The following is a 13,778-nucleotide window of genomic DNA, read 5'->3' as shown; positions in this document are numbered from 1 at the left end:
TTCTATTTAAGAAAACTTTTTTCTCTTTAATGAGGTGATCTCTGATAAGGCTAATTTCATGCATCGGTTATGTGATGAAAAATCACCATTTACTGGGTCTAACACAATTTTTAAGCAGTGGACCCGCAAAGGAAAAAAAAGGCGAAAAGTGAGCAGGATCAAGGAAGAAAAAGGCTAGACGAGGGGGAATCCAAGGCCGAGGGCAAAAAAGACTATTCACACGAAAGAGCCCCAGCTGGACCCACCTCCACGCCTATATAAGGAGGAGCATGCAACACACGAGATATACACGATTTAGCTCTCAGCTCACATACACACACACTTGGGGAAAATGGTGATTATGGGTTAGCGTAGTGGTTCACTTCGGGAAATTCTGTTGCAACACCGTCCTCAAGGAGGGCGAAGATACAATTGTTTACTTTTCAGTTTCGCGTTTTGATTTCCGTCGAACTTCACCGTTTTCGAAGTCGATTGCTCGTTTGCTACTTATCGTTTATCTATGAATTTTATTTTACGTCATGATGGTGTTGATTCTGTGTTGATCTATGTTGATTTCATGTTTTGAGGAGTTTTGTTTCGGAGGTTGATTGTTATTCTTTGTGTTGGATGTTTTGTGTACTTGATCTGGGAAATATGAGTTGATCTGTGGTTGTTGTTGTTGATCTGTGGAGAATCGGGAAATCTGTAGTTATGGAGATGATTTTGATCGGAGTTTGTCTCGGATGCTTGGATCCGGAGTGGATTTAGCATCCGAAGTGTGGATCTGAACAGGAGAACTGAGTTGTGCATGGATTTTGAATTTCTACTTTCGTTTTTGCTTTACTTCATCTAGGACATAGAGATCTGAGTTTTTGTTGGTTTTCTCGGCGTTTTTCTGACGTCCGATTTGTTGGTCGCCGTTGAGTTGCTAGCGTTGTTTTGTTTTCATGATGTTTCAGTTAAATTCCGATGATGCTTTGCGTTCTGTAGGTAGTTAGGCTTTGAGTTGGTTATTTTGCAGCTTTTTGGTCGTACGTTTCTATTTTTGGAAAAATGGTCCCCACTGCATGCATCGAGTCTATCTAGCTAGATTAGGTAGCAATATTACTAGATCTAGGAAGTTTGTTGAGATAGTGATGATATGATGTCAATTTGTGTTACGTGGTTGTTTTCCGTTTCTTAGATCTAGGTATAGTTAAATTTATTTTCCTTTGTCTAGTATAAGTTCCTCAACCCCAAGTTGCGTGGCAGTAGCCATACCACCCAAAAGCCCTTTAAATGCATGATTTCGCATCTGTCCTCGTGGGATCGATCCCTACTTCCCTATACTAATTCTAGTATACGTGGGTTGAGGGTTTTGAAGTGATATTATGTGTGTCCGACGACCGAGATCTTTCAGCGTTCCGTGAGTTCCTAGACTTTGTGATCTAGTGGATTCTCTGGACCCAGGAAGCTTGATATTCCTTATTGTGCACGCAGTTTAAAGATATCAGAGTATCAGTCTCGGTCTCCATTAACAATACTCCAATCACTTTTTTCTTTCTATCTCTCTTACTTCACTAATTGTGCATTAAAACTCGTGTCGTTTCAAATGTTGTATATTTTTTAGGGCCGAAGGGAGTATTAGTTTTATAATAAAATGTCAACGAGAAAAGTTAGTGGATTGTGGAGACCATTACCAAAAATAGTAAAAGAATAAGAGTGTCAGTAAATCATGGACGAACAAAAAATGAAATTGGTCAAATAATTGTAGACAAATAGAGTAATATTCTACACATAACAAATAAAAAGAGTGACAACGCAGTTGGTTGGTCGGGTATCTCGCCTGCATAATTTATTGCCTTTTTTTTTTAGTGAACAGCATATTTAGGCCCGAAAAAGTTATTTTACGTGGGGAATCGGAAAATGTTTATGATATTTTAGACAATTTTAAAGTTTTCGACAAGTAGGATAAAAAAGACAAGTTAATCGGATATGGTGATTGATTAGTGAAATAACAAACAGTATAGAGTTTGCAATATTTTAGACTAATTTTTAAATCATGAAAAATATTAGAGTAAGATCAATTTTTGTCCTAAACATATGACCAAAACACGAATTTGGTCAAAAATATTCACCTTTTGAAAATCAGATTCATAATCCAGTCAAAATAACTTAAACAGCATTTGAACATCAATTTTTTATACGCCTCCATCCAAAATAAACTAAATTTGAATTATTTTTATTTGTTCGGTATGCAATAACTTAATAAATAATTCTTGATATCAAAATCATAAAATTATCATATTTTTAGGACAATTTTGACCCTTTCTAAAGAGTAAAGGCCAAAACTGGTCCTGAACATATGTCCATTTTATGATTTTGGTCATAGACATTATCTTTTAAATTTTTGGGTCCCAAACATTTCAACTCGGATCACAATCGGTCCAAAGTTAACTATTCTGTCAAATTTTCACGGTCAACGTTTTTAATATCGATTTTGACCAAATTAAGCAGCTAAATAACACAACAAAATTTAGCAACAGAAAAAATCCATCACTAATTGGGAGATTGGGGATTATCTTCAGATTTTCCGATGATGAAATGCCCCAATAAATCTTTCGTTTCCATCAAATTCTCCGCCCAAAGGAATTCCTCGCTGCAAATCCTCTCCATCTCCCAATCGAATTCGTGCACAAACACAGGCGTCTCCGATCGAATTTGTTGAGAGTGAATTTGGTGTTCTGATTCAGGCGTGAAAATGTAAAAGCTAGAGAGAGAGAGTTTTGTTGGTTCAATTGGTGAAGAAGACGTAGGTGACGACTGGGAATATTTTATGTATTAATCCTCTTTCATTTCATTAGATTAATCCTCCGTGTTCTTAAATTTTCTCCAACCGGTGCACAAACACGGTCGGAGTGATGAGGGACGGCGCGGCGAAGACGCCCGTGTTTGTGCACGAATTCTGTAACAGCCCGCCCTCCTAGGGTACAATAAATGCGGCGGCTGCTACCCAAACAGACTCTAAAGAAGTAAACATAGGCTAGGGTTTCATTTAAAGAGTGTTGACCAAAAGATTAGAAAGAAGTATCAGAGTATTTAAAGCATTAATTTAACCTAGAAGCTTGAATAAGAAAAGGAAGGTATAATAAATGACGATCAAAATCTCAAGAGTATGACATAGTTTCCAAGATAAAAACCACAAAATAGTCTAAGGCCTCTAAACCGAAAGGAGAGTGCAAAATATTCGGAAGTAACATAAGTGTATCAAAAACTCAGCGGAAAACGACCAAGAGAAAAAGAGCAGCTATGTATGAAGACACAACTACACTTGAAATTCAAATTATCCATCTTAATTAGTTAACAAGCTCAACACCCGCCACCGCTCGTCATCGTTCAACCTGCACATAAGGAAAACACATGCAGGGCTGAGTATTTTGAAATACTCAGTGAACTCGTTGCCAAAACATTTTATAAGTTATGCCACCCTTACCAAGTGAATTCGAGTTTTAAGCAGTTATAAGAGAATATCACGAGTATCACAAAATATATTTTTCATAGACTGGCCAGTCAAAATAACTCCCAATTTTCTCATAAATTTCCACAATCACAATCACAATCACAATATTTCCATGGTGCGACGAAAGTGTGGCCACACTTTTCGCCCACGAGACCGGCCGACTAGCAAGGACGGCTCCCGATCCCATCGTGTACACAGCCTGGTAGGGTTTGCGGCCCATACTCAGACCCGAATTCGTAAAATCACATCCATAGCCCTATAGCCCAATGGAGCGAACTCACAAACTAGGCATCAGGCACACAATATCACAATAAAACGAACATAGGCATGGCATAACAATTAAACCACCCTTATAACACCAATCAATATTTTTGATAAAATAAAAAAGAGTTTTAAGAGTAAAGCCCACCTCGACTGCTTAAATTTCAAGTAGTTTCGCTTTTCCGTTATCCGGCTTCGCAACCGAGGTTTCACCTTTTAATCACATAGGCACGTATCACAAATCAGATTCAAGACAAACTCCTAATTCATGCATGTCTCTACACTTTCCCTTTTCCCATCGGTTCATCTTATTATCACTAATCAAACTTAAGTCATGATCATCATATAAATTCCATTCGCATCTCAACTCTAGATCTAACACCAACATAAGTTACACAAGAGTATTTAGCCATCAAGCACACACCACACAACACAACACACACACGACACGCTCACACACACACACACACCACGCACACGCCACACACACATACTACATGCATACATATTTACATATCCCTTTTATCCCACTTTCACTCAAACAAGATGCATAAGGGTTCAAGAATACCGATTAATCGGTTAGAAAGAAGAGGAATCGAGTAGAATCAAGAAGATGGATATAAGAATACCTTAAGAGAAAAATGAACGGTAGAAATTAAGTAGAGACTTGTTTCTTCAAAAATCTTGAGGTTAAATCTCGAATTCTTCTCAAAGGATGAAGGATTAATGGAGTAAAGTAGAAGAAAATTGGGAGAGAGTGGAGAGAAGAGAGGGGGCGTGTAGTATGGTGGGGGGCGAAAATTTGTGATGGCTAGGGTTAGGTTTTTGGCTCCTTATTTATAGAGCTCAATAAAATCTTTAGGTAAATAAATAGAATATTTGGTAAGATCTTATTCTCCACAATTAAATAAATAAATATTGTGAAGTAGGGAAGAAGAATTAACAAAAATAAACTAGGGTATCAAGCATGTAAATTTCGAAATATATGGCTCTTCAATAGCAAGATTTTGTTTTGGTATATTTTACGGAGTAGAATAAAATATCACGGAGCAAAATAAAATAAAGTCCTCCAAGTATAAAGAGTAGTACGCGTGTATTTTCGGGTTCTCCCATAAGGAATATATTTTGAATATTAACTACAATAAGATAAGGCAAGATCTCTTGAGGTATGGAAAGATTTGATAGAATATTTAAATTCTAGGTATGGAAGGAAATCAAATAAGGGATTAACTAAAATAAAATAATTCTTTCCTTCCCACAATAGGTGATTTTCGAAAATCACCAAGACACAAGGGGGCTCGATTTTTCTCCATAAAAATAAGGAATGATTGGGTTTTGGATTTAATTTGGATAATTATCCCAAGAATTAAATTAAATCCAGAAAAATTAGAATTCATCCTCCAAAAGGCCAAGGGGTCGAAAATCACAAGAATTGGGTGGCAAGTACTTATGAAAATTTTCTCTCATATTCTCACTCACCCTTAAACAAATAATTCATCTCATAAATTAATAAATCACATGCCACATCATATAATAAACAAGTTTGACTTTTCAAACTTCCAACGCAAACCCTAGACTTGACTCGGCCATAGCATCTCATGCAATAAATGCATTCATAACTTAATTCACGTCTCCACGTCATCAAAATAAATTCTAGGGCTCTAAAATTAGGGTTCGGGAAATCGAGATGTTACAAATTCGATCGGGAGGTGGAGAGGATTTGCAGCGAGGAATTCCTGTGTGCGGAGAATGTGGTGGAAACGAAAGATTTGTTTGGGCATTTCATCATCGGAAAATCTGAGGATAATCCCCAATCTCCCAGTGGCGGATTTGTTCTTGTCGCTAAATTTTATTGTGCTATTTAGCTGCTTAATTTGATCAAAATCGAGATTAAAAAAGTTGACCGTTAAAATTTGACGGAATAGTTAACTTTGGACCGATTATGATCAAAGTTGAAATACTCCTAAGACCCAAAAATTCATAAAATAATATCTAAAATCAAAATTATAAAATGGGCATATGTTCAGGACCATTTAAGCCTTTGCTCTGCTTTCTAGGTAACTCAACAAATGCAGTACAAGTAAATACCCCATAGTCAAAATATTCAAATTAAACTTAGAAAAGAAACAGAAAACAAAAACTTGAAAAAAAACAGAAAACAAAAATTTTCAGAGCCATCGTGAGTTCGTGAGCCAGTTCCTCTTTTAGCTCAGAGTATTCCTTTCATTTGCCCAATCTCCTAAATTCATCTCGCTAATCATCCTTGTTGTATACCAAGCCCTCATTCTTTTCCTCTTTTCGTTTTGTTAGTTTGGAGAATTTTGAATTGCCCAGCTCACTGCTGTTGAAGGATTGCACCGTGAGATTCTGCAGATCTGCGTGAGGATTTTCTCACTATTTCTAAAATTTATGATGTGGAAAGTTAAACCCGATTGTTAGAACTATTTTCGTTTTTTGTGGGTTCCATGTTTTTGGTCAATTCTTGATATTTTTAAAAAATTCAGAATGCTGATTTCTGAACCTATGGCTAAATTCTGGTTAAATTATTCGAGGAGTGCAAAATTGAAGCTACTTTTTTTCATTATGATACTAAGTGCACATCGTTGAACCATTTCATTTTGAATTATTGTCAACTTCAGCAATTTGTTCGATATCCATTGAAGTTTATGATTCTCTTTTGTATAACAAACTCATACAGAGGAAAATGAAACATGTTAATGTCGTAGAAGTAATGATGTTAAGAACTATTTGTAGCGCATGTTGTAAGATTTAAGCTGCATATAAGGGTTTCTCTTGGTTTAGTGTGTGGCTAATCAGTATTTTTTCCTGATAACTTCAGGTTTTGTTGGCTCAAGTTTTAGCTCCAATTTAGCTCGTAGGGATGCAATAGTCCAAAATCAGCTGTTGGACTGCATTACCAGCTGGATGGATTCTATGGGTGGAGGTAACAATATGACCACCAATGCCAACTTGGCATCAAAGCATCGGCTTCGTTGGACTCATGAGCTTCATGAGCAATTTGTTGATGCTGTAGCACAACTTGGAGGGCCAGATAGTAAGTGTTTCTGGATTCGGCCACAATTGCAGTTATTATTGTAAGAATAGTCGAGTATCGATTAGTAACAACTATAGGAAAAGATTAACAGATTAGTAACCCAATAAAAAAGAATTAGACGAAACAAAATTGTTGCTAATTTAGCTAAAGTTACTTTGTTCCATCAATGGGAGAAAGTTTATTTTTGCTTGTAATAGTTGAGGGGGAGCTGGGGAAGATAGGAGAGTTCCAATACATCATGATATGTTGTAAGGAATTGCACTAGCCGTGTCTTTCAATAGCCAGATGTATAAGTGGTGTGCCTAATAGCTGAGACAAAACACATTTTGCTTCTTTTCCCCACTCTAGTGGCATGGCAAAATAAACAAAAACAGTATCCTTGTTAAATCCACAATTCTTGAACATCTTTATATTTTAAAGGGATAACTTAAACTTATAGCCGCTTTCTGTTCAGGGGCTACTCCTAAAGGCGTTCTAAGAGTTATGGGAGTTCAAGGGCTAACAATTTACCATGTCAAAAGCCACTTACAGGTATGCACCATCAGATCCCTTTTTAGTATGTTCATCAATCTAGTGTGTGAACTAACATAAAATCTCCCACAGAAATACAGGCTTGCCAACTATCTTCCAGATTCTTCATCTGATGGTAGGTATTCTCTTGACTATGTTCTGTGCATGTACAGGTAGTAACTAGTAACAATACTTTGGTCTTTTTTGTAGAAAGTTATTGTTGTTGTCGATTAATTTATTTATTCATTTATGCTATGATTTCGAAGGGACAAAAGCTGAAAAGAAAGATTCTGGAGACATGTTTTCTGGCTTAGATGGTTCATCGTAAGTGTTTCACAACAATTATAGTATTTATAAAATTTCTCATTGCAATAACTTGGCACCTATTTGTTTGACATCTTTTTTACCTTTTTTGTTCTTCCATATATAATCCACTTTGATGTAGTCTCCTTTATTCTTATTGATGTATCTTCCTTGTGCTTAAATGCTACTCCCTTTGTCCCCATTTCAACATGTCATCTTTGATCTTACCTTATTTGGATGTCCATTTCCTTAGGTCACTATCTAAAATGGAAATTCATTACAGAAGAAACTCCCCAATGTAACATAATATATATATATATAACATATGCCATCGTGGCCCTACTTATTTTGTCTCTCTCCCCTACTTCATTAAGTATCTCGTACTTTTTGCACAAATACATCATCAACAAAAGTTACATCCCGTCTCCAATTTTATCATAAACTACTCATTTCTGAACAGTTCACTAAAGGAAGTATGTGTTTATGGTGAATAATGAATATATCATGACAGTTCACTAAAGGATTTTGTTTTCATTACAGAGGTATGCAAATAACTGAAGCACTGAAGCTGCAGATGGAGGTTCAAAAGCGATTGCATGAGCAATTGGAGGTACCTCATGCTGTTTAACTGTTTGTGAGATTTATGTTCATTTCACAATAAATTGTGGAAAACCATTTGAAAGAGAAGAAAATTTAGTGGGATCAGAAGTCTTCTTAGCTAATGAACTAAGATGCATGGTATTGTTATTTCATTGATCCGGGGCCACTAGAGCAAATAATTTTTGCCCAAGATACTTGTTTCTTCTATTGTCTGTGAGATATTATACTGTTGTAGTATCTTACAGGTGCAGAGACAGCTACAGTTGCGGATAGAAGCCCAAGGAAAGTATTTAAAAAAGATTATTGAAGAACAAAAACGCCTAAGTGGAGTTCTCCCAGAAGCACCTGCCTTGGGTGCTTTTGTACCTGAAACAGAGGGAATTTTCCCTGAATCTGAGAACAAAACTGACCCAGGGACCCCTGCTGCAACTTCCGAGCCCCCGTTTGGCAACAAGCTTGCCGAAGAACTTAATCCAGCCAAGTGCATTTCGTTAGATGAGTCCTCTCATGACGCTCCACAAACACCTGATTCTGATTGCCGTGTGTCTTCACCACCACTCAGCCCAAATGAGAGACCAGACAAAAAGCAGCGCAGGAGCACTAACATTGCATGCACAGCACAAGAAATGGTTCTGAGCCACTCAGTACTGGAGTCGAGCTCAAGTCCCCCTTATCAGGAGCCAGATTCTAATTTCTTGGCCAGAGAATAATCTGGTCATTAATCAGGGTTAGTCATTGCAGGCAAAAACCAGTTACAGAGGGTCACAAATAGCGACGATTAATCCGTTATGATGTATGCTTATTGTCACCTTGTATGTCTTGTATCTGAAACACGTATCTGTACTAGGTAGATGAACTTCTGGCGTATAGATCTAATGAAATGAGTATTTAGCTTTAATAAGCTTAGATTCTGAGGAGGTGAATTCTGGAAGATTACTGTTCTTTCACCTAAATAACACGCAGATGATTGAATGCGATAGCTGTTCCTGACGTTCAGATTCTCGAATCTTGGTTTGAGTTGTCAATACTTCTTTCCAATGATCATTATCCATAATTGGTTCAATGTTAGCTGGCATCAATCCTCTTGATTTTTAATAGTCGAACATACATAATATTCAAAGTGCTAGATGCATTATAGTCTTTAAATTCACCTATTTAGAAATGGGTCTGAGCTAACTTCCACAAAATGATATCAAGAAGCTGGAACGTATAGAAAGAGACAAGAATACACGTTATAATTACTATATCAATACAAATGAACTGGCCATGATAACATATGCAGAAGATAAAACATCATCCGTGAAGAGCACTGGAATTAATATCAACATAATTCCTCTCAACATTGCTGGATGCTCTGAATAGTTCCTAAAATGTACATAAGATGCCTTTCTTCAATATGTACGTTCATCCAAAATATGAACTTACGTGAGCTGAATAAGTATACACATGAGCACTCATATTTCCAGCAGTCAAAGCATAGGCTTCATGGTCATACCAAACTCATGGCGACCATAGCTGCTCTATAGTAAGAAAGCTCATAGAGCTTGTTCGGAAGATAGCAGCAGAAGGGAAATTGATTCCCATAGCTCCTCTATTGACACGAACATGTCAGTTCTCATGATTAGGAGCGGAGCAAGTGCAATGCTATCTGGGATGATAATTTGGCCTCAACTTAAACAGCACCTAGGAGATCAGATTCGGGTTTTATAATGGCATGAAGCTTCCAACCACCAAATCCTGCCAAAGAAAATGCCTGGAATTTGAAACAAATATGACGTTAGCTGCCAACGCAAGAGAGAGATAAGTCCACTGCTTTTGAACTGATATGATGAGGAAGGCAACAGCTGCTGCCTACTTCAACTATCCGAAAATGCCACAGTGAATTGAAGATGATTGCAACATTATGAAAACATCACAATATAAGGTGCCAGCAAACAGCAATCATTAACAGTTGATATCACTAAAGGGTTATGACTCCTATACTAACATTGTTATTCAGTATTTCAGCTCTACAACATTCCTATATGAGATTAAAGACCGTGATAACTCACACACACACACACACTCACAAATGCACATATAAAATCAAAATTATGGAGTATTTAAAAAAAGCACATTGGTGCCTCTTGTTTTGAGGAGGGTTGAGAGATCCAATCAAAAATCAAAAAAATGCACAACAAGGGTTGACAGATCCCATCAAAAAACACCAAAACTATTATCAGAAAAGAAATGCCTCAGTGCCTTTTGTTTTGAGGAGGTCTGAACTGTTTCTTGAATCATAGATTGATAAATTTAAGAAGATTGGACGAAAAGACAGATTTCCCTCTAGACATAAGCGAAATCCCCTTTAACATGTTCCAGCATTAGTTCCATATGTGAATCTACATTATTAACATGTTCTAGCATAAATTAATAATCCATATTAAACAAATTTTAGTTACTCACTATGTAAAAAATTGCAAAGAACTAAAGAATTCAAACTACAAGCTACAGCATAGAGATTATGTAGGACCTCTTCCCATGAATTCCCAGTTGCTTCCAGCAGAGCAGCATTGCATGTCTTCAGTTCTATGGAGGCACCAGAGAACATGGAAGCTGCCTCCTCCCATCCTCTGTTATGGCCCATACACCTGTATATTTAGTACACAAAGAAAGAGTATTAAAAGAGTACAACATAAAGGCATAGGTTCTTAAGAAAGAGTATAAAAGAAATAGAAAAAGAAAAAGAATTTGAACTATTTTTACTACCTTGGATCCCTTGCTCTTAAGGACAACTAGAAGCAATACATAAATGCATAATTACATGTGTGCGCATAGGTTTGTGTGTTTGTATATTACTTGTATATTCATTCATGGTCTCTCCATGGAAGGGCCAGTAAGACACAAAAAGCTAAAGCTGTAATATAGGCCTACAAAGGTTCACTCAATTAAAATTTCACTACCACACGTAAACATAATTTTAGTCGCGTATTCGGTAATAACTTAAAGATTATCATATTTTCAAGACATGTTTATACGTCACCTTAATTTACCAATAGATGAAATGTAATCTACAATCAGCACTCACATTACTGTAAGGATCTCATTTCTCGAGTATTTGCAGATGGTCCGCTGAAGGTGTTCTGCTGTCTGCCCATCCATGGCTGCAACAGAGTAAAAGCTTGAAATAAAATGTACCTCGGCTTCCAAGAAAGCACGCACTTGTTCCTGAATAATTTTCAATGTTTCCCGTGTTCTCTGTGCATCACTACAGCAATGCACACAACTAAATACAAATTCAATCGAGTCTATCAATCAAATCAAAATCAAGAGGCGCCTATCTCCCACCTTGATAGCACAAGTTGAGGAATCCAGCCCAATTGCTCAAGTTTCTGACCTAGCTTGACAGCATCTGCTCGTCCCAATTTACTCAATGGCCGATCATGATCTGTTAAATAGCCGAAACAACATTTACATATTTCCCCCCAAAAAAATCAAAATTACTCTACCCTGATTTAGCTGATACACTAGTGCAAATGAGCATTACTTCCACATTATCCACACAAAGATTTTATTCACTTTTCCGGAAATTGGTAGCTTGGAAACAACACAATAAGTACCTTTGAGAGAACGATCTTCCCAGGAACTCCTGGCGTGACGGAGCAGTATAAGGCGGCGGGAGACGGATTCCGGCGGAGTTTCGGCCGAGGCCTGCTCGTCCGCAGGCGTATCAATTACCAGCGAATTCCGAACAGTAACCAAGGGCTTTCTTCTACTCCGGCTCTTAGGGAAGCACAGACATTGTGGTGATGCAGAGATCGGTTGCAGCGCGGCAGCAATCATGGCGGTTTTCAAATAAGGAAATGAAAATATTGAAATTTGGTACAGTAAGATTTTCTTAACTAACGTCTTCAGGTTTTGGAAACGTTCCCTCCACCATAGAGAAAAGATCACTTCCCTCTCTCTCTCTCTCTCTCTCTGTGGATGTAAACCGGTGGTGGACGGCTATACACAGACGATCTTGAGACCGGGCCGGGCTTATCCGACCGACCCCACTCTCTCTAAAAATGCGGTCTGACCACATACAGTGAAACCCCCATCTTGCTGTATTTTTAGATTAGGCCACTTATTAGGTTTTCGATAATTTATGAGTCCTAAATTTATAATACATTCTAGTATCAATTTATTGTATATCTCCTAGTTATCAATTTTTAACTATTAATATTTCACTCCTCTTGTCTATCTTATGTTTTTATCAAATTTATAGTAGTATATAAAAACTCACTCTAAATACATATTGATAGTGGAGTATTATTTATCAAATTAAAATTTCACATTTTAGTCACAATATTAATGGAGTACTTTAAAATTAGAATGCTATGTACCAAACTCACAAAATGCTCATATGTCAATAACAATAAGGGGCCGTTTGGTAGCTATGTTACGACTAGATAAGAGAGTAATCTGGGTTTATTTGTGCGCTTGGTAATTATGTTACTTATCTAAATAGCTCGTGTCTTATATCCGGCCCGCACAAAGCCCTCATGTTTCAACCATATATGTAAACCTCAATTTTGCTATGTTACATATCAGGATATCCAGTTAATTTTAGCAAAATACATTTTTACCCCATCAATTTTTCTAACCTTAAACAAAATAAAAATGTGCCTCCATATTTTTCCTCTTCTCAAAATTGCTATTGTCTCTCTTCTTTCATTCTCTCAATCCGCCAATCTCCGGAGAACGAAATTGAACGATTCCGTTTATGCATCTTTTCCGGCGACTCTTTCTGAATCAAAGGTTAAAAGTTTTGCAATTATTCTTCAAGATTTATCTGAGCACGAGTAAAAATCTAAACTTTGGAATTGGGGGAGAAGTAGATCGATGCCGAAATAGATAGAGACGGGCTTCCGACGCGTGCGGCGACGGAGACGACGGCCATAGCCATAGGTGATGGGTTCTGAGCGAGATGGTAGGTGGCGCGAATTAAGGTGTTACGGCGAAGGGAGAGAGAGCGAGAGGGAGGGGTCTCCGTCCATAGCCCGAGAGAGAGGGAGGGAGAGGGAGAGAGAGGGAGAGAGAGAGAGAGAGAGAGAGAGAGAGGGAGGGAGGGAGCGGGAGGGAGGGAGGGAGGGAGGGAGGGAGGGAGAGAGGGAGGGAGGGAGGGAGGGAGGGAGGGAGGGAGGGAGAGAGAGAGAGAGAGAGAGAGAGAGAGAGAGAGAGAGAGAGAGAGGGAGAGAGGGAGAGAGAGGGAGAGAGAGGGAGAGAGAGGGAGAGAGAGGGAGGGAGGGAGAGAGAGAGAGAGAGAGAGAGAGAGAGAGAGAGAGAGGGAGAGAGGGAGAGAGAGGGAGAGAGAGAGGGAGGGAGAGAGAGAGAGAGAGAGAGAGAGAGAGAGAGAGAGAGAGAGAGAGAGAGAGAGAGAGAGAGAGAGAGAGAGAGAGAGAGAGAGAGAGGGAGAGGGAGAGAGAGGGAGAGGGAGAGGGAGGGAGGGGAGGGAGGGAGGGAGGGAGGGAGAGAGGAGAGAGAGAGAGAGAGAGAGAGAGAGAGAGAGAGAGAGAGAGAGAGGGAGAGGGAGGGAGGGAGAGGGAGAGG

General features: G+C 38.3%; 2 protein-coding genes across 2 annotated transcripts; one reads left to right on the top strand and one right to left on the bottom strand.

Moving 5' to 3' along the window:
• Positions 1-5,857: 5,857 nt before the first annotated feature.
• On the top strand, positions 5,858-9,197 carry LOC125194194 (myb family transcription factor PHL7-like). Its single transcript, XM_048092272.2, has 8 exons — positions 5,858-5,953; positions 6,050-6,118; positions 6,579-6,794; positions 7,249-7,325; positions 7,398-7,440; positions 7,571-7,628; positions 8,148-8,217; positions 8,453-9,197. Exons 3-8 carry the CDS (start codon positions 6,665-6,667, stop codon positions 8,915-8,917), a joined length of 843 nt encoding a protein of 280 aa, XP_047948229.1. The 5' UTR covers positions 5,858-5,953; positions 6,050-6,118; positions 6,579-6,664; the 3' UTR covers positions 8,918-9,197.
• A 218-nt stretch (positions 9,198-9,415) lies between these two features.
• LOC125194195 (Phosphoglycerate mutase family protein) lies at positions 9,416-12,284 on the bottom strand. Its single transcript, XM_048092275.2, has 5 exons — positions 11,807-12,284; positions 11,535-11,634; positions 11,275-11,454; positions 10,720-10,837; positions 9,416-9,960 (listed from the first exon to the last, which is right to left on the bottom strand). The coding sequence occupies exons 1-5, from the start codon at positions 12,027-12,029 to the stop codon at positions 9,880-9,882; spliced, it is 702 nt and encodes a 233-aa protein (XP_047948232.1). The 5' UTR covers positions 12,030-12,284; the 3' UTR covers positions 9,416-9,879.
• Between the last annotated feature and the right edge of the window lie 1,494 nt (positions 12,285-13,778).

Source organism: Salvia hispanica, chromosome 4 (assembly GCF_029641045.1).
Source record: "Salvia hispanica isolate PSC_SH4W2 chromosome 4, Shi_PSC_v1, whole genome shotgun sequence".
Lineage (NCBI taxonomy): Eukaryota > Viridiplantae > Streptophyta > Magnoliopsida > Lamiales > Lamiaceae > Salvia > Salvia hispanica.
The sequence above is the reverse complement of the archived record's forward strand: the minus strand, read 5'-3'. Positions and strand labels throughout refer to the sequence as shown.

Coding starts and splice junctions, on each gene's coding strand:
- LOC125194194 (XM_048092272.2), top strand. CDS start 6,665: ATGGATTCTATGGGTGGAGGTAACAATATGACCACCAATGCCAACTTG. Junction 7,629..8,147: donor TCTGGCTTAGATGGTTCATC/GTAAGTGTTTCA, acceptor TTTTCATTACAG/AGGTATGCAAATAACTGAAG. Junction 8,218..8,452: donor GATTGCATGAGCAATTGGAG/GTACCTCATGCT, acceptor AGTATCTTACAG/GTGCAGAGACAGCTACAGTT.
- LOC125194195 (XM_048092275.2), bottom strand. CDS start 12,029: ATGATTGCTGCCGCGCTGCAACCGATCTCTGCATCACCACAATGTCTG. Junction 10,838..11,274: donor AATGAGATCCTTACAGTAAT/GTGAGTGCTGAT, acceptor CTAAATATACAG/GTGTATGGGCCATAACAGAG. Junction 9,961..10,719: donor CTGGGAATTCATGGGAAGAG/GTCCTACATAAT, acceptor TTCAAATTCCAG/GCATTTTCTTTGGCAGGATT.